At 47.6% G+C, this 20,961-nt stretch overlaps 1 protein-coding gene across 1 annotated transcript; it reads right to left on the reverse strand.

Moving 5' to 3' along the window:
• Nucleotides 1–914: 914 nt before the first annotated feature.
• On the reverse strand, nucleotides 915–17,239 carry LOC127297410 (uncharacterized). Its single transcript, XM_051327718.2, has 4 exons — nucleotides 14,931–17,239; nucleotides 14,619–14,819; nucleotides 14,216–14,501; nucleotides 915–1,230 (listed from the first exon to the last, which is right to left on the reverse strand). Exons 1-4 carry the CDS (start codon nucleotides 15,942–15,944, stop codon nucleotides 1,193–1,195), a joined length of 1,539 nt encoding a protein of 512 aa, XP_051183678.1. The 5' UTR covers nucleotides 15,945–17,239; the 3' UTR covers nucleotides 915–1,192.
• Between the last annotated feature and the right edge of the window lie 3,722 nt (nucleotides 17,240–20,961).

Consider the following 20,961-nt stretch of genomic DNA (forward strand, 5'->3'; position numbering starts at 1 on the left):
CAAAACAGCAGTAAGAAATAAATAAACAAAAAAAATGATTGGGATTAAAAATTATCTCTTTGGTGCAAAAAAAATGGAAAAACAAAAAAATGTGCATAATTGGCTGTGCCGACGGCCTTTTTTGTGCCGTGGGTGACCGTCGGCACAGCATAAGGGGGACCCAGTTTTCAGTCCCTGTGCCGACGGCCGCCGTTGCGCCGTGGGCTACCGTCGGCACACTGTAGACGGCGCCGTGACAGCCTAACGGCTGGGCCCGCCTGTCTGCGCGTGTACCGACGGCCGTGGCTGTGCCGACGGTGACCTTCGGGCGCCAAGTTTCTGTGCCGACGGTCCGGTTTGCGCCGACGGTGACCGTCGGTGTAGACAGCTGTGTGCCGACGGTGACCGTGCGCCGACGGTCAGCTCCGTCGCCGGTCGACGAGGGCCTCTGTGCCGACGGCCCCGACATTTGGCCGTCGGCACATGGGCTGGCCGTCGGCACATTAAGTTTCTCCCGTAGTGAGCGGAAGATGTCATGTGGGGGAACAGGAGGTCCGTGGCGGACCCACACCAGGCCGTGCTGCACTAGCTAGGAGTATGGGATGCCCATAGATATGTAATTGCTTGCATGCCCTATTTTCGCCATTAGCGTGTGTGATTTGGAGAGCGGAAAGGTTTCGTCCCGATGAAGGTTTTCCTGCCGCTTCCAAATATCTAGAGTCGGGTAATCAGATCGACTGTGTAAGTCCACCCCTCGTTCATCAATAAAGCAAGCACAAATTTATCCATGTAAGGTATCTCTTAGTTGGGTGAGAGAACCATGATTTCTATGCCGGATCAAGGTATCATCGTCTCTCTCTATGAAGAAAAGGGGAGGCAAACTTAGGATCAGACGCCAGTACTGAATTTGGCAATTGCATGGTAGTCAGTCCAAATGAAACAATACTATGTAGGCTTCGATGCTTTTCTTCAAGGATTAACAATGGCAACTTATAGGCCACGTACGGCTACAATTCAATCTTTCATTAAGACCACCAGCACAACATTTCATGCGGCTCCACCATGTACGCTCGCAAAGTAACACCTGGGCAGCTCATTTTATCCATCCAGATGACCAAGCAGAATTCTCAAGTAAGATGGTGGAGTTAGGCCCGCTCGCGAGAAGATGATCTTGTCGATAATCACTACGAATCTGCAAATCTAATGATTAGAATCATGTTGACACACAGCTTGGCCTGTGGTGCATCGACCCTGCATACAGATGTGGCAAGTCAAAACCAGTTTAAGTCGGTATCTTGGGATGGAATATGAAGTGGTCGTATGACATAGAGAATGCTGCCAAATTGTCAACAGCTAAAAGAATAAACCAACACACACTAGTGGAAAACAGGGCTTCCGTGGGAGCCTTTTGTCGCGGGCGCGCCTGCACCCGCGACAAATGGCCTGGCCACGTCGCCCCGAAACCATGTGGAGCGCGCGGAGGCTTTTGTCGCGGCCTTTTGTCGCGGGCCGTATTACGACCCGCGACAAAAGGGGTAGGAGCGACGTGGCCACCCCTTTTGTCGCGGGTCGTAATACGGCCCGCGACAAAATGTCCCCGCCCTATATATAGAAGCAGCCAGCCACCCCCCCCACCTCATTTTTTCCTTGGTGGTGAAGGTGGAGGTGTATGCTAGCTCATTTTTTCTACATGTGCACAAGAGGTGTTTGATGGAATGCTTGTGAGAGGGATGCCACTTGGTTTATTTGATAAGATTTCTCCTCTTTTTGATCCAAAAAGGTTAGCAACTATTTTCTCGACTATATATATATGCATAGTCCGTACAATACTAATTTTAGCAAGGTGATTGCATCTGATACATATATAATTGTACTTATGATGCAGATGAGTCATCCATGGATGTACGGTAACCGATGTGCTCCCGCTTTCAGAGAGGGCGTGAATTCTTTTCTGCTTGTGGCCGAGGCCAACAAGTCGAAGCAAGGTTTTATGTGCTGTCCATGTCTAAAATGTAAGAACGAGAAGGATTACTCTTGCTCAAGAGATATTAAGAGCCACCTGCTTCGGTTTGGGTTCATGTCCAGTTATAATGTTTGGACCAAGCACGGAGAAGAAGGGGTTATGATGGAAGACGGCGATGAGGAAGAAGATAATGATGAGAAGTATTATCGATCTATGTTCTCTGAATGCTTTGATACCGCAATGGACGACAATGAAGAAGAAGGAGGTGAAGAACAGGCATCAGATGATCCTGTTGATGATGATCTTCGTCGGGCCATTTCTGATGCAAGAAGAGACTGTGACACGGATAAGGAGAGGTTGCAATTCGACAAGATGTTAGAGGACCACCACAAATTGTTGTACCCAGGTTGTGAAGATGGGCATAGAAAGCTGGGTAGCATATTGGAATTGCTGAAATGGAAGGCAGAGGTCGGTGTGACTGACTCGGGATTTGAGAAATTGATGATAATATTAAAGAAGCTGTTTCCAAGAAATAATGAATTGCCCGTCAGTACATATGAAGCAAAGAAGCTTGTCTGCCCTCTAGGATTAGATGTGCAGAAGATACATGCATGCATTAATGACTGTATCCTCTACCGCGGTGAGAAGTACGAGAATTTGAATAAATGCCCGATATGTGGTGCATTGCGGTATAAGATCAGAAAAGATGACCCTGGTGATGTTGAGGGCGAGCCACCCAGGAAGAGGGTTCCTGCGAAGGTGATGTGGTATGCTCCAATAATACCACGGTTGAAACGTTTGTTCAGAAACAAAGAGCATGCCAAGTTGTTGCGATGGCACATGGAAGAACGTAAGAAAGACGCGATGTTGAGGCACCCCGCTGATGGTCGGCAGTGGAGAAACATCGGGAGAGAGTTCCCGGATTTTGCAGGTGAGGCAAGGAACTTATACTTTGGTCTAAGTACAGATGGCATGAATCCTTTTGGGGAGCAGAGCTGCAGTCAAAGCACCTGGCCCGTGACTCTATGTATCTACAACCTTCCTCCTTGGTTGTGCATGAAGCGGAAGTTCATTATGATGCCAGTGCTTATCCAAGGCCCAAAGCAACCGGGCAACGACATTGATGTGTACCTAAGGCCATTAGTCGATGAACTTTTGGAGTTGTGGGCCAAACCAGGTGTACGTGTGTGGGATGAGCACACGGAGCAAGAATTTGACCTACGAGCATTGCTATTCGTAACCATCAATGATTGGCCTGCTCTCAGTAACATTTCAGGACAGACGAACAAAGGATACAATGCATGCACACACTGTTTAGATGAGACTGAAAGTAAATATTTGGGAAAAAGCAGAAAAGTTGTGTACCCGTTCAATCGTCGTTTCCTTCCGCGCAAGCATCCCTTAAGGAAAAAAGGCAAGCATTTCGATGGCGAGGCAGACCGCCGTCCGAAGCCTGTCCCCCGTAGTGGTGCTGATATATTTGACATGGTCAAGGATTTAAATGTTATCTTTGGAAAGGGTCCAGGCAGTCGACCTGTTCCGAAAGACGATGACGGACATGCGCCCATGTGGAAGAAGAAATCTATTTTCTGGGAGCTAGAATATTGGAAAGTCCTGGAAGTCCGCTCTGCAATCGACGTGATGCACCTGACCAAGAATCTTTGTGTGAATATTCTAGGTTTTCTAGGCGTGTATGGAAAGACAAAAGATACAACAGAAGCACGGGAGGACCAGGAACTTCATAAAGGACGAAACGGCAATCATCCAGGGCAGTTTGTAGGGCCTGCCAGCTATGCTCTTACCAAACAAGAGAAGGAGATCTTTTTTGAAGCCCTATTCAGTATCAAGGTTCCGTCTGGTTTCTCGTCGAATATAAAGGGGATAGTAAATATGAAGGAGAAAAAATTCCAGAACCTGAAGTCCCATGACTGTCACGTGCTTATGACACAATTGCTTCCGATTGCATTGAGGGGACTTCTACCAGAAAATGTTCGACTAGCCATTGTGAAGATATGTGCATTCCTGAACGCAATTTCTCAGAAGGTAATGGATCCAGAAACTTTGTCAGGATTACAGGAAGATGTGGTCCAATGTCTTGTCAGCTTCGAGTTGTTGTTCCCACCATCTTTCTTCAATATTATGACGCACCTCCTCGTTCACCTAGTTGAAGAGATTAGAATTCTCGGTCCTGTATTTCTACACAATATGTTCCCCTTCGAGAGGTTCATGGGAGTCTTAAAGAAATATGTTCATAACCGAGCTAGGCCGGAAGGAAGTATCTCAAAGGGCTACGGAACTGAGGAGGTCATTGAGTTTTGTGTTGACTTTCTTCCGACCTTAAGCCGATTGGTGTTCTGAATCTCGGTATGAGGGGAGGCCGACTGGAAAAGGCACACTAGGAAGGAAAGCAACGGTGTGGAGGGACAAGATTTCGTTCAATCAAGCGCTCTACACTCTTCTATACAATTCCAGCTTGGTGGCTCCGTACATCGAGAAACATAAGAATGTTTTACGAGAAATAAACCCGGGCCAGCCCGAGTCCTTGATTACACGTCAACACATGAATACCTTCGGCAGTTGGTTGCAAAGACATCTCATTAATGACCCATCTGCGGTGGAGCAGCTGTACTTGTTGGCCAGGTTACCATCTTCAAACATATGTACATTCCAAGGGTACGAGATAAATGGGAATACATTTTACACGATCGACCAAGATAAAAAGAGCACCAACCAAAACAGCGGTGTCCGCTTCGATGCAACAGATGAGAATGGGCAGACCACCACATATTATGGATACATAGAGGAGATATGGGAACTTGACTATGGTCCCACTTTTAAGGTCCCTTTGTTTCGGTGCAAATGGGTGAAGCTCAGCGCTATACATATTGACGATAAGTACGGTATGATAACAGTGGATCCCAACAATCTTGCGTACCTGGACGAGCCTTTTGTCCTAGCCAGCGAGGTGGCTCAAGTTTTCTACGTGAAGGACATGTCTAGCAAATCAAGAAAAAGAAATCAACAAAAGAATACATCAATCGAGGAGCCAAAGCGCCACATAGTTCTTTCGGGAAAAGAAACATCGTGGGAGTGGATGACAAGACAGACATGTCGAAGATTATAATAAGTTTAAAGAAATTCCGCCCTTCACGGTGAAAATTGACCCAAGCATCTTGCTAAATGATGAAGATTCTCCATGGCTACGGCGTAGAAGATCACAACACTAGATGGCGATGTAATAATGTATTCTTCATATATAGTTCCCAAGACAATCTCTACATTTATGTAATAATGAAGATTAAACTGTGCTTGGCTTGTTGATCTGCTTGGCAAGGCGTATCGATGCTCCTTTTATAGGCACGGCACCGCTTCTACTTTGTCTTATTCCTTCGACAGCCGTCGTGCGCTACATGCTTTATCTCATCGAGCGGTGCGTCCACCCACGCGTCCTTATCCTGCCGACACCTTTAGTCGCGGTTGCAGCCACCAACCGTGACAAAAGGTTACCGACACATCCTTATCCTGCCGACAGCTTTAGTCGCGGTTGCAGCCACCAACCGTGACAAAAGGTTACCGACACATCCTTATTATCCTGCCGACATCTTTAGTCGCGGTTGCAGCCACCAACCGTGACAAAAGGCCCTCCTAGATAAGCCTCCCCAGTCTTTTGTCGCGGTTTGAGCCTCCACCCGGGATGAAAGTTTCGCGCGCCACTTCGTTCCCGCCTATTTTCTTCCCGCATTCCCGCCATTTTTCCACTATATATATGTAGGCTTGGACTCTCATATCTGCAAACCTCATCACTCTCTCCCATGGCTTCCATCGTATGTCTAACACCCCGGGAGGCGGAGGCGCTTGCGCCTCGAACTACCCCTGCCCGCCCGGCTACCGCGTCCCGACCGGCTGGTTGCTGAGCGTCGGAGGCGGACCGGTCCCTCCTATCCCTGTAGGTGTGCCACGCGAGATGGCCATCACGAACCACTACTATTTCGAGCTCACGCCTGAGCAGCGGAGGAATCCCTGGTGGCATCCCGACTACAGCCCGACTTGGGACAGCTTCTTCATCAATCGGCGTGAGAGGGCGGTTGCTGTACGAGGAGGACGGCCCGCCTCCTTCGAACTTCAACGAGGCCGGCCGTCGGATGTGGTGGCGCGGCCGGACTCTCCAGAGCGTCCTGGCCTATCGTGGCCCCCGCTGCGCTACCCTCAATCCCAGCCCACGCGTGGTCATCCGCCGAGGTTCGACAACCGCGACCCCGATGCTAGCGACGATGACGTCGGCGACTTTGATGACTACGGTGGCGACGTGTATAGGACTAGGCACGACTATGATTGAATGGCTCCAACATTCGAATCTGGCCATGTATCTTATTTTTCAGTTGAGCTCTGTACTTTAATTTCAGTTCGTCGTAATAAATTTCGTGTCAACCACTTTATTGAACAAAAACAACCGACAACGACTTTATAAACTAAATTTAAACTAATAGAACCGACAACGACTTTATTGAAATTACAATAAAATAGATAAATTACTAGTCTAGTCTCTACTCGTCGTCGGAGGTTGTCTCCGTCCAAAGGTCATCCCACCGAGGGTCGTTTCGGTCCAAGTTGTATTCGAGTTCTCGAGCTCGAAGGCGGCGACGGCCCGACGGTGGCGCTGTTGGACCTGCGTTGTGCCCTAAGGTTAGCAAAGAACGCGTCGGGGACCGCGCCCTCCACCGGCGCATCAACCGCTCGTCGCGCTCGGCGATGGCGATCCGGCGCCGCACTGGCGATGCCGGTGACGGTCCTCGTCGGTGACGAGGCACGGCGGTGGCGCGAGGAACTCCGCCTCCTCTAGCGATTCAACATCCGGGAAGTTCATGTCGTGCCCTGGCCGCCGAAAGCGCCACGCCGCCGCGTCGTAAGCGCGCGCCGCCTCTTCCGGCGTGTTGTACGTGCCGAGGGTGAGGCGGAAGCCACCGGCGCGTATCTCGGCGGTGAACCTACCGCTCGGATGCACTCGAACGCCACGGAAACCGGACGCCCTCGACGACATGGAGGCATCCCGGAGATGAATGAGCGGAGGCGGTGGCGACGTGTGGTTGCGCCCGCACTCGTCGCTCTATATAGCGCACGCGGGGCATGGCACGTGTCGGCGGTGGCTACACGTCGCACGCCGGCGTCGGCGGGTGAGGCACGTGTCAGCGGTGGCTACACGTCGCACGCCGGCGTCGGCGGGCGAGGCACGTGTCAGCGGTGGCTAAACGTCGCACGCCGGCGTCGGCGGGGTGAGCCACGTGTCGGCGGTGGCTAAACGTCGCACGCCGGCGTCGGCGGGGTGAGCCACGTGTCAGCGGTGGCTACACGCCGCACGCCGGCGTCGGCGGGGTGAGCCACGTGTCAGCGGTGGCTACACGTCGCACGCCGGCGTCGGCGGGGGTGAGCCACGTGTCAGCGGTGGCTACACGTCGCACGCCGGCGTCGGCGGGGGCGAGGCACGTGTCAGCATTTATATATGCGAGATGCAAATAGTTCTATGGATGTCATATTCATGTTCATTGGATTTTTCTGATCAATTTTCATATATAACACTTTTCTTTTTGAGTTACCATTTAAAAGTTATTGAAATAATAGTTTTTATTTAAAAAAAACAGAAAAACAAAAAACGAGAAAAACAAAAAACAGAAAAACAAAAACGGTCCAGGCCTGATCCGCGTCCAACGGCTCCAGGCCGTTGGATTCAAACGGCCGGAGCCGTTGGATGCGCTTCACGCGGATCGGCCGCCTCCCCTCCCACCCCTTTTGTCGCGGGTCGAGCCACGGCCCGCGATAAAGACCCTCTTTTGTCGCGGGTGGGGGCTTGACCCGCGACAAAGGGGGTCTTTGTCGCGGGTCAAGCCCCCACCCGCGACAAAAGGCCCTAGGTATAAATACCTACCGCCGCGGGCGGAGCCCCCACCCGCGACACCGGAGGCCATTTTCCTTAGCAGAAATCGCGCCGTCAGTGCCGAAATCCACCGCCGCCGCCGGCCATCATCTCGCCTCCGGCCGCCGCCCTGCCACTTCTGAGCCGCCTCTTCGCCGCCGCCTCTGCGCCACCTCCGCCACTCTGCGCCGCCTCTGCGCGCCACCTCGACGAGATCTCCCGCGCGCGCCACCTCCTGCCGCCGCCGCCTCCTCCGGCCGCCGCCTCCTCTAGCTGGGACACCCCCGGCCGCCGCCGCCTCTGCGCCACCCTCGAGGTAGCCGCCACCCTCCGCCGCCCCGCGCCGCTGGTGCCGGCCGGCGCCTATGCCCGGCCTCTTTTTTCATTAAGTTTTTAGTATTTAGTTTTAATTAGTATTAGTTAGTTAGTATTAGTTTAGTTTAGTTAGTATTAGTATTTAGTTTTAGTTAGATTAAATTAGTATTAGTTAGTTAGTATTAGTATTTAGTTTTAATTAGTATTAGTTTAGTTAGTATTAGTATTTAGTTTTAATTAGTATTAGTTAGTTAGTATTAGTATTAGTATTTAGTTTTAATTAGTATTAGTTAGTTAGTATTAGTATTAGTATTTAGATTAAATTTAGTATTAGTTAGTTAGTTTAAATTTTTGTAGATAGTTAATTCAAATTTCGTAGTTACTTAGTTTAAATTTTGTATTAATTCAAATCTTGTAGTTAGTTAGATTAAATTTTGTATTAATTTAAATTTTATATTAGTTAGCTTGTAAACAACCGACGCAAACACTCTCGCCAACACCGCTCTCCCTCTCGCGAACAACACTCGCCGACACCCTCTCCCTCTCGCAAACACGCGTCGCCGACACCCTCTCCCTCTCGCGAAAACCATCGACGCCGCAACTCCCTCTTCTCTCCCTTCTCGCGAACAACACTCGCCGACACCCCTCTCCATCTCGCGAACACTAGCCGACACCCCTCTCCCTCTCGCGAAAACCATCGACGCCGCAACTCCCCTCTTCTCTCCCTTCTCGCGAACAACCGACGCCGACACCCTCTCTCTCTCTCTCTCTCTCTCTCGCAAACACGCGTCGCCGACACCCTCTCCCTCTCGCAAACACGCGTCGCCGACACCCTCTCCCTCTCGCAAACACGCGTCGCCGACACCCTCTCCATCTCGCAAACACGCGTCGCCGACACCCTCTCCCTCTCGCGAACAACACTCGCCGACACCCTCTCCCTCTCGCAAACACGTGTCGCCGATTAGGGTTAGGGTTTGGTTTGTGTTTGATTAGGGTTAGGGTTTGGTTTGTGTTTGAACATTTACTTATCGATTTAATTCTTTTGCAGAAACAATGGATCAATTCGAACGGGACTTGGAACAGGAAGACATATTCGCGGACATAATCCGCGATGGTACAGAAGCCGACCGAGCCGGCTCCGGTCATGGAGAACCCGACGGCTCCGGTCATGGAGAAGCCGACGGCTCCGGTGACGGAGAAGCCGACGGCTCCGGTGACGGAGAAGCCGACGACGGCTCCGGTGACGAGGTATTAATGGAATTCTATATGTACATATGTATTGAGGCATTAGTATAGAGGCATTAATGCAATTCTATATGTATTCTCTTAGGCCTCCGAAGATAAGATAGAGAAACGAGGCCCGGCAAAGAAGTTGACCAAGAAAGACCACTTCACAATTGAAGCTATATCACCGGAAGGCCAACCGGTGGTACCCGAGAATGTCGGAGTGAAGTTCAAAAATCAGTGCGGAGTTGTGGTTAGAGATCGTGTCCCGATCACTTGTCGAGAATGGAACAAGACGAAGAATGTGTCCGAAAATCAGGTTGCCGATAGGTACAAGGACACACTTTTCAGAGACCTGATGGCACATTTCACTTTGCCAGATTTGGGATCGGAGTCTGAGAATGCTAAGCAGCAAGAGCTAGTGAAGAAATGGGCTCTTAAGAAGATGGGGGAACTTTTCCGGGCGTATAAGAACCGGTTATGGAAAAATTATAAGAAAGACAAGAAGCCTCCATTATTCGAGAACTACCTAGCGAAGCAGGAGCATAACTGGGAAGAATTTGTGAGGTACAAAGAATCAGAGGAGGCTGTGAACACATCAAATGAAAAACAAGAAGAATGCAAGCGAGAAGAAATATCACCATCATACGGGGCGAGGGGGCTACGGAAGAGCCATGCCTAAGTGGGATGCACAAGAGGCTGAGATGGAGCTGAACGGGATCACTCCAACCCACGCGAGAAGGATGGGACATAAGGGCTCGAAATTGGTTCCTCGCGCATGGCTGTGAGTATGACATGAAGACAGGGAACATTGTTGAAAGTGACACCAGGGTTAGGGTACCCGAGGCAAAAATGGATTGAAGTGACGACAGATATAAAGGCGGGAAAACTAAAGTTTGCTCCCGATAGAGAGAAAGACTTGCCGACGCTTGTCCTCGGTAATCCTGACAAGGGAGGACGAACAATAGGCTTCCGCCCTAGTGTTCCGTGGTCGCTTGTGTTTCCGGCCGACGAGGAGACTTATAGAAGCCGAGCGAGAGCTAAACAACGCCGGCTGGAGGTGCGAGAATGACCGGATGGCCGAGTTCCAACACCGACTTGACCAGCAGCAGCGGGAGCTTCAGCGGCAGACGGCGGGAGATAAATGAACTAAAAGGACAGCGCCCGCCGAGATAATACCGCTGAAATATCTCAGCGACGAGACAGCAGCGTGGCCGACTCGGAGGCCCCTCCTACACGGATGATGATAGATGCCGGTCTGGCGACCCCTTGGATGGAATCAAGGAGACAACACCTTGTGATCTCCATGAGGTGTTCAGGAAGGTTTCTGTTAAGGTGGCGGCCGGCTATGTCTTACCGGCATTTGGACCTGAAGGTGAGCCGGCAACATGGCATGGCAATCCGATTCCAGCTGGCTATGCTCGTGTCGGGGTGGATTCAGTTGTCCCGCAGTGGGAGACATTGGAGCTCCATATCCCTGGAGGTGATGGGGGGCTTACACTCGAGAGAGGTCTTTGGGGAGAAATCATTCTCTGGGAAAAGAAGAACATCAGGCTGCCAGGCTGGGTAGCACCTAGTACCGATCGTCCCAGCAGGTCACCATCACCTCCTCCAGGTGATCGCATGCCACCATCACCTCCTCCTACTGATCACATGTCGCCACCATCACCCCGTGGGTACGACGTCGACCACGACATCGGTACTCCATCTCCATCTCCAGCGCCGCCGCCTCCGCCCACTAAGACTCGGAATGCACCCAGCCGGAAGCGTTTCAAGAGTCCTGTCCCCAAGAGGTCGCCCCTCCCAAAAGTACCAAAGGTTCCTCCCCCCCGTCCTTGGGATCTTACTGTCGAGGAAAATGCGGCCGCTGTTGCGAAACACAACTATGATCATTTCCATAAGCCAAAACCTCCAGCGCCAGAGCCATACACAGAGAAGCAAATAGAATATGCTACTAGTTTTCCGAACACACCATCGCAGTATGAGTTACACGAGAAGAAGGATGACTATACACGCACTCTTGCGAAGGTAATTGACCAAAAGAAGGATGAAAAGGCCAAGGAGAAGGACATTGGCTGGCACGAGCAAATCATCAGCTAGAAGTGCAGATGAGAAAAGGTCAAGTTCAACAAGTGCACCCCTCAAGGCCAAGCAAACGACAAAAGGCAAAAAGAGAAAGGAAGTTCCCCTCCTCGGTGCTCAGCCCAAACAATCGATCCCAGCACTCAAAGTGTTTAATGTTCCCAAGGTGTACGAGGAACATGGTGGTGATGTCAATATGGAAGAAGCTGCAACTCTAGCGGCTCAATGTGGAGTTACCGTGGAGGAATTGTTTGGTGCCGCAGATGCTGCACTACCCACCGCTGATATAGCTCCTAAATTTGTCTACGGGGCCGACTTGGTCAGCAGAGAGCAGCTGCATAAACTGCCAACACATATGCGGAATTTGCATCGGTGGTACCTTGATGCATGCAAGGAGAAAAAATGTACATCGTGGCGAGTATACCATGGGAATATTACTACCGAAACGAGGAGATCCATATTGAGATGAATGAACTCGGCAGTTATTCAATCTAGAAGCCCTCGACAAATCTCTCATGAGTTGCTATTGCTTGTAAGTTGTTAACTACATATAAGTTCATTTTCATTCAGTTCATGTTCGTTTTCATAGCATATATATACTCATTATATCTTATGGGTTCACTTTTGCAGATCGAAGATCAGTGAGTGCAAAAGTAATAATATTATCAATGTTGGGTTTGTTGACCCAGATAAAATACATGTTGAAACGGTGAAGCATAAACGCGAAGAAACGGGGAAACCTACTAAGGTTTTTGGGGCAGCAATATTTACGTGATTCAATATTGTTTCCTTACAACTACTAGTGAGAGTCTTAATGATCTTTTATGCACATTCAATTTTTCTTACTCGATGTTAAGTGTAATTCCTTACGTATATGCATAACATGTGCAGCTTCCACTGGATTCTACTAGACATTCAACATGATAAGGGAATAGTTGAAGTAAGAGACCCACTGAGTAGAGGCCTCGGACGGGTTCCAGGACTTGCGAAGTTGCTCCAAGTGTAATTTCCTTCATCGCCGCGCTTTATCTTTCGTGAGATATCAATTAATTATCCACTCATTCAATCATTCTTTTGCCTGGCAGGGCTTGGCAAGCTTTGAAGAATGTTCATAAGGACATTACCTTTACAAAGAAGCTAACATTTACTCCTGTAGCGTGCCCCCAGCAGCCACAAGGGACGAATCTATGTGGATACTACGTTTGCGAGTCCATTCGCATGTTAACCACTGAGAAGCAGAACAGAAATAAATTCGACGTAAGCAATAACATTCACAACTTTATTTATTATCATCAATATTTCGTTATCAAGACTGATATAGTCATACTCATCTCATTTTCGTATATAGGTCGACTTCATGCGGGACAGACTCCAACCAAAGGAACACGCACTAGGAATCGCGGAGGAAGTGGCGGGACTTTTGGTTAGAGAAGTAATAAACAACAAAGGCTTGTTTAGTCCAGATAGTTGTTCTACCTCCAAATAGACGGTCGTTAGTACCGTTTGTCGATCGTGAGCTCCATGTATATATGTAGGGAACCTACGAATATGTGTAAGGGGAATCGACTTCTGCTTCCAATATTTGTTTGATCGATCTATATATATATATATAATGAATGAATGTGTACAACTTCTAGTAGCGTACAAATATATGCAACTTTCATTTTCGAACGAAAAAAATGAAATAACAGGCGGTCGGTGGCGGGGGGGGAGGGGTGCTGCACCCCTCAAACCCTAAAGCAGAAGCGTTGTGCGCGCGCCACGTAGAAGGCCTTTTGTCGCGGGTGGTAATACCGCCCGCGACAAAAGGGCCTGTGCCCTGCGCGCCCCGCGGCTGCCACGTGGTGGACCTTATGTCGCGGGTCGTAAGTGACCCGGGATAAAAGGCCACCCTTTTATCGCGCCTTGCTTGTCGCGGCTGGCCGCCCGCGACAAAAGGCCCTAACCACCCGGATCAAAAGGCCTGTTTTCCACTAGTGACATTAAGAAAAATAACAAAATGCTTGTTCAACAAAAACTAGAACCTCTTCACAAAAGGAATAAAACAGAAACTAGAACTTTTTATTTTTCCAACCATTAAGCTGCAATTTTGAAAACAGAGAAAAAGCTCAGGATGATGTGCACAAATTCTCAGAACCGATAATTCTCACACAAAAATCTGCAGTACTATAACATATTCAGAAAAAAAAATTGGCGCACATCAGGATAGATGCACCACCAAGTTTGAATGGACTAGATAAACAATGTTTTCCTCTCATTAATATATACCAACCAAAGTTAAACATAAGGCCATAGGCCCGGCTTTATATATAAAGCCATACGGCAAAACCAAAGTGAATAGTAGATAGTATATAACACTCTATTTCCTGCAGACTCTGTTTGACAATCACAAAATTTATAGTATGAGGGTTTAGTCCCCTGGGCCACATTACAGGAAAGAACCTAAAGAAAAGACACACATAAAGACGGGTAATCTGCCGCCAAAACATACATAGCATCACACCAGCCATTCTTTAGCAAGCAAAAAGCATCAGAGGCAACCAAATTAAGTTACCTTATAATGAATAATTGGCATGTCAACGAAAAATACTAACCACCCTATAAAGTTACACAACATGGAAGACGTTGAAATGACATAGCTATAAAGGTTTGCGATTAGGGCTAAAGTATAGCCTTTGACGAAACTATACAAACGAAAAGACATAATTCTTACATCTAGGAGAATGTGTGTTGAACGTTCTTACCTGGACGATCAACGGTGCATTCCACAGAAGGATACCCCATGAAGATGCTGTGTATTTCTGTGCACCAATCATTATCTGGAGTGAACCCTTTTGTCAGCTCCAGGGCGACTCTTCTAAGCATTGGCGCACATCGAAATATCAATTTCAAGAAATCAAACTCATGATCCTGCCCATTGAATTGTTTAATTTCCACCTTTTCAAGATTGGCCAAAGAGATTGTCTGCGCTCTCCAGTCCTTTGGCTCATCACAAGAACAATTCACCAGGGGTGTACATCTGTCTTTCATCTGTGAGTTACAACAACGTGTTACAGATGCTTCATCCACAATTGAGACCTTAACTAGCTCAAGAATGTGCCTAGAACATTTTTTGTCTCTCGGGTATATAAGCGTAGAAAAAATTACCACAAATCTTTGTAGGACGATTTTAAGGCTTCTTGTAGCAGTGCGAATCCGATGCATCCCAAGTAGCCGCAACAGAAATGCTCCAAACACATGTTCTGTTGTTATGAGATGCACCTCTAAGCCAGAGAAATCCGTAATCATATGTTTCTCTATCTCCATCGCAAAGCCGAGCTGATCGTTTGAATAACCACGTGGATATGTCTAAAATAATTTGGCATGGCATCATGTTCATAACTTTAACACATTTGGCAAATTCATCATGTAAATAAATTGAGCAGGAGCGTAGGAGATCAAGCAGACATATAAACATACTCTGGCAAACATGTGTAGGCACAAGACATGGACACGAGGGACATCGTCTTCCTCCTGTGCTCCTTTGCTCTCCTCCGTCTCTAATCTCACTGTGGAGAGTCCCCAGAGGCCAAGCCCGGCGGTTGATCCAGTATACAAGCACCGCCACGAGACCTTATCCACTAGTGGTGCCGAGACGGATATGCTGAGGTCACCGCGGGTGCGGAGGGACATGGTGAATCGCTTGAGCACAGGGGCGTCAACAATGATGTGGATACATTGGATCGTTGACTTAACGACATTGTTCTCCACGACGAGCTCCTGCAGCGACGCCGAGCGGATGGCGAAGCCATCGGGTTGGAGGAAAGCGTCCGCCACCCTAAGCATATGCAGGCGCGGGCAGAGGGGGACCAAGGAGGCAAGGCTGATGCAGCAGCCGGAGAGGGAGAGTCTCTGGAGCGCGGGGAGCTCGGACTGTGGGTCAGGGAAGCAGAGGAACTTTGCGTGCAGCTCAATCGAAGTGGTGCCCTGGAAGCAAGTGGACAAGTCCACGTCGAGGAACGGCTTCTCTAGCTGGTGCGGGTGATTGAAGCGGAATGCTGCTGGCGAGAACTTTCCAGCGGCACGGAGCAATGAGGAGACATAGCTGGCGGGTCGTCTTCTTAATCTTAATGATGACCGGAGACCTGTCCTTGTACCGACATGGTTGGCACGTACCTTGTCTTGTACTGCTGCAGGGACATCGATGTCTAGAAGGGAGATGGGCACGCCACACGCCCCGAGGGAGGAGAGCGCCGCTAGGAGCGAGCCTGGTGCGACGTCACGGAAGACGAGGTCTGGGAGGTGGCTCCAGAGGCCAAGCCACCGGCGCGAGAGGGCGCCGGTGCGCACAGCGGTACGGGAGCAGCGGAGGCGGACAAGGATTAAGATGATCACGTCGTCGGGAAGGGCGATGAAGAGATCATCTCCTCCGCTGCCGGTCGGGCCACCTAGCTCCGAGTGTCTGCCATGATGGCGTGCCCTGTCCTCGTCCATGGCAGTGCTGGAGGGAAAATGGCAGTGTTCCAGTGCTACTAGAACAATGTGCTCAAAGCCGCATGCTCCAGCAGGCGGCAGCTGGAAATCCAAAGCTGGAGAAAAAACCTATACCATGCGGTGAAACCAAAGCTGGAGCAGGCCCAGAGGAATGACCAAGGGAGCATTGGTTCCTTGAACTGTTAATAAAAAAAATATGGATATGATAAAAGAAGTATAGTCCCCTTCCTATGTGTTGAAAATTCTGCGCGGAGTTCTCTAGGTGGACAAAGAAACTTTACTATTCTAAAACACATGCTTAATGAAGTCCTTAATTACATACGCTTGGACAATGTCTCTAGGTGGACAAAGACACTTTACTAATCTAAAACACATGCTTAATGAAGTTCTTAATTATGTACGCTTGGGCATCAAACAATGTCCAAAGTTCCAAGTGTATCTTCAAGCTCCGCCATATATGGGCTACCAATATAGTTTATGGATGCTATGCTGAAGAAAAGAGACAAAGACTTGGGACTTACCAGAAGAGACGAGATTTTTTCCCTTCGGACCACCTGATGAGCAGAATTGACAGCTTTGTTTTCTCCAGTTAAAGTAAACATGACAGTGCTCTATTGAACACCATCTCAGAAGTATGATGGGAGTGAGCAAATCACAAAGCTAATAAAGAGTGCACCACTCTGAACATGTAGCTCATTACACTACCAAAGTAACACATCAGCTTACTATCAATTAATGACATACATAGGTCATTGCTACCTTTAACTAATTAAGATTAACTAAGAGTGCACGACTTCGAGCCTGTAGCTCCATCACACTTGCAAAGTAAGACATCAGCTTATCCATTGAAGCCGCCAAGCAAAATCCTGAAACCAGATAGCTAGTGCAGTTGGCCAGCAAGGGGAAGGGATGATCTCTTCAATAAGCCCCCACAATAAGCAAATTTGTGAGAATAGAAATCATATCGCCGCACCGCTATGGCTGCTGCGCGCGAGTTGACCCTGCAGCATGCATAGGAGGTAAATGGACACCAGTTTCAGTCAGTATCTCGAGATGGTGATGTTAAGTCGTTGTATGTATAGAGATAGTGATAGCATTGAGAAAAACAGCAGCTCGACAGATTGTAACTATAACTTCTTCCTTTTTGCTAATCATATGCTTCTGAAGGAGTTCAGAATATACTGTGATAATAAAGAGTTTCAGTTTCTTCCTTTTTGCTAACCATATTTAGAATGCCTTTTTTCTTTTCAGTCTTGGTCATTAGCAGTTTGAACCAACTGAAGGCCTATGGACATCAAGCGAGTGAGGTACACTAGAAATTGACTAAACCTGTATCTAGAAGCTTCCTAAATACTCAGGGGACAAATAGCATAGCATAAATTTCCACAACATACAACAAATCAAGGACTGCTACTGGTGCATATCAAGGACTGCTACTGGTGCAAATCAAGGAGTGCAATGAATAGAGAACTGCATACAACAAACGGGTCATTAAGGTAATAAAGCCTGCATAAACTATAGAGTTTCAATACTTTTTATATCCCATTCCATCATTCAGCTGTAATTTGAAAAGAAAAGAAGTCTGAAGATGTATGGACACAAATTCAGCGGCTATATTACCTCAAAGAAAACCAGCATTAACACAGCATATTCAACCAGTTATTGGGATACACTCACAATAAAAATACAGGGGACAAATAATATACCATAAAATTTCCACAACATGAAAGGCACTGACAGAACAAACAATAGATGATAAGAGTTTTTTTTATGGGAACAGAGGTATAAAAGTTTAACAGTGATCAAGCATGTATTTAGGATTAAACTGAACTATAGAAAGATAAAAGTCAATGCTTAATGTAGGAGCAAGCTAATTGTTCATACAGAACAACGCTAGAGGATGAGTTTGGACTTCCAAACTGTACAACGATGGAAAAATAAATGTTGCATCCATGAGACCTAATTACCAGAACTAATATCAAGGTTGCATTCTACAGAAGGATATGCCATGAAGAATTTGTTTATTGTTGCACACCAAACAACACTAAGAGTGACACCATCTGACAGCCTCACATCCACTCTTTTAAGCATCGGGGCACATCTAAATATAACTTTCAAGAAATCAAACTCATGATCCTTTCCTTTGATGCCTTCAATTTCCACTTCTTCAACGGCCAATGAGATAGTGTGTGCTCTCCAGTCCTTAGGATCATCACAAAGACAATTTACTGGGCATGCATATTTCACCTAAAATAAAATTTAATTAGAAAGATATTGAGACCTTGCCTGAATACTGCTCCTACAAACTTTCTTTGCTGAACGGCACTGCATATATTTCAAATGTATAAGCGCAATGATAAATTACCTCTGATCCTAGTAGAACGACCTTAAGGTTCCGAATAGATGTACGAATCAACCCAAGAAGATATAAAACATAATTGCTCCAAACACATGCCCTTTTGTTGTGAGATGTAGGACCAAACTAGAGAAGCTGGTAACCATATGTTTATCTATCTCCACCATGAAGCTGAGCTTTGCATTAAGAGACCTGAATGAATCCTGCAAATCAATGCCATGTGACATCATGAAAAGGTTAAATTTAGCAAGCAATTTCAGTAAATTGAGCGAGCAAGAGATGAGACATACTACTTGGACACGCATGTGCAGGGACATGACATTGCCGATCGGGAGCTGCGAACACGCGGCTTTCACAGAGTCAGTCTTTCTGGGTCTATCTGTCGGCGGCTGTAAGCTCACCTCCAAAAGTCCCCAAATTCCAAGCCTGTAAACCGCCCTGGTATACGAGCACCGCCACGAGATCTTCTCTGCCATTCTTACCAAGATGGAGACCCGAAGATCACCGCGGGCACAGAATGCCAATGTCAATTGCTTAAGCATCCACAACGAGTTCTTGCAGTGACGCTGAGCAGATGGTGATGCTGCCCATGCCTAACGGAGTGGTGCAGTTCCGCGCGAAATCTGGAGACTTGCAAATCCTGCGGTAGGGTGAAGAGCAGCTCCACCGGCGAGAGCAGCGCGGCGGCGTGGAGCAGCGTGGAGACGCTGGAGGGGGCGATCCTATCGTCCTGTCTGGGGACGCGGATGTCGAGGTAGTAATGGCACACCCCGGGACGAGTGGCGCGGCGGAGCGCGGCCAGGAGCGAGCCAAACGGGATGTCGTGGAGGGCGACGGTGACCTTGGGGAGGCTGGTCCATAGGTCACGCCACCGGCGGGAGACGAGGCCGCTACGCACGGCGGCGGCGACGGATCCGAGGCGTTCGAGGACCTGAAGAAGCAAGTCGTCCGGTAAGGCACTGATGAGGTCGACTCCTCCGCCTGGACATGGCTGGGGAGGGGAGCCGGAGTCATTGCTTGCTCCACTCTCATCCATGGCGATACAGCCCCAGATCGACAGAGATTTGCGGTGTATAGATCTGACCTTTCTCGAAAAAGAACGTGCAAAACTGTATTCATAATTTTCAGAAAATTTAGTAATCTTGCATATACATACTGAGTTCATACCCGTTCGTGCAAAAAAGTTTGAGAAAAACATGAACTTATGCGTGCCTTTAATAAAATGGAGCTTTTTTTTTATTAAAAGAAGCTAAGGTGGCTCAACGATTTGCATGAAATTACACGGAATGACGGAAGGAAGAGGAACACAAGAAGAACAGGAAAAAAGAAAAAAGGATGCATTTACAACACAAACTAATGCAGGAGTTATCCTGGCCAATCTGGTATCCATAGATGGCTAGCTGCTTTCTCTTATTTTCTGGCCCTATGCGCCCAATGTTTGCAAATCTCAATGCACTGTTTGGCCACAATGTGGACTGGGATTTCCACACCATCAAATAATTTCCTGCCCCTCAGCAGCCAAATGCTCCACATCGATGTCCTAATTACTAGATCCCAGGCATTCTTTTTCTGAACCGGGCATCTCTTTCTAGCTGCATCATAGATACATTGGCCAGTTGTAAGCTCTTTAAAATTGGTTAAGTTAAACCCTAGTAGCACAAGGATTTGAATTGTTCTCCCACATTTCTTCTCCGTGGCTATATCTAGATAAATTGGTTCGGTCATGATTTGGAAAGAAATCAAATACTGCCTAAACTAGGAGCCTTGAAATTAACTTGTGCTCTACGCATACTGGGAAAGCAAATGTATTTGAAGGTGCATGCTGTATATATGAGCTTGAACATTAAAAAAAAAAATACATAAGCCTTGTACCACTACTATGCCATGTAGTAAGCCACATCTAAGTAGTTAACAAACATCACTTGGACAACATAAGTTGAGTACACTACTAATCTTTTTAATTGCCATGGCAATCAACCAAAAGGAGATGGTGCCATAAATAAAGACCATAGGCCATAGCAATAGTGCCAAGAGTTACATAAGAGTGCATGACTTCCAGCCTGTAGCTCCATTACACTAAGAAAATAACAGAGGTTTATGGATTGAAGCCACAGAGCAAAATTCTGAAAACAGGTAGGAGTTGGTTGGATGATTCGTGATAAGCACCCTGAATCCGCGAGTGTAAGGATGAGAATCATGTTGACGCACAACTTTGGCTGCCTAATGTTGACCCTGTATGCAGATGAGGCAAAATAGTAAGAGGTTTCAGTCAGACTTTGAGCATGGAAATATGAAGTCGGCCTTTGTATCTATAATGAAAACTGCAGACTGACTAATCTAAGAAAGCCAGTATAGACTAAACAATTCACAAGAAAATCTGAAGATGTATGCAGTATGCACAAATTTAGAAGTAACATTCTGTCAAAGAAAAATCAGAACTAATGTAACATGTACAGCCAATTACTGGAGTATAGGCACATGCAGATTTTAGCGAGCAAGAAAAATAGTATAGCAGGCTGATAAGAAAATTAGTGTAGCATATGATATGAATATCCTGCAAACCAATTCAGATATTACGCATACTTATATATAAATTAAGATTTTAGTCCTCTCGGCCCCCATTAAAGGAAAACTGATCCTAAGCAAAACACTGGCATAAAC

The sequence above is a fragment of the Lolium perenne genome, chromosome 4 (assembly GCF_019359855.2).
Source record: "Lolium perenne isolate Kyuss_39 chromosome 4, Kyuss_2.0, whole genome shotgun sequence".
Classification (NCBI taxonomy): Eukaryota; Viridiplantae; Streptophyta; class Magnoliopsida; order Poales; family Poaceae; genus Lolium; species Lolium perenne.

Coding starts and splice junctions, on each gene's coding strand:
- LOC127297410 (XM_051327718.2), bottom strand. CDS start 15,944: ATGGACGAGGACAGGGCACGCCATCATGGCAGACACTCGGAGCTAGGT. Junction 14,502..14,618: donor TCGTCCTACAAAGATTTGTG/GTAATTTTTTCT, acceptor TGTAACTCACAG/ATGAAAGACAGATGTACACC. Junction 1,231..14,215: donor ATGCACCGTTGATCGTCCAG/GTAAGAACGTTC, acceptor ATCTGTATGCAG/GGTCGATGCACCACAGGCCA.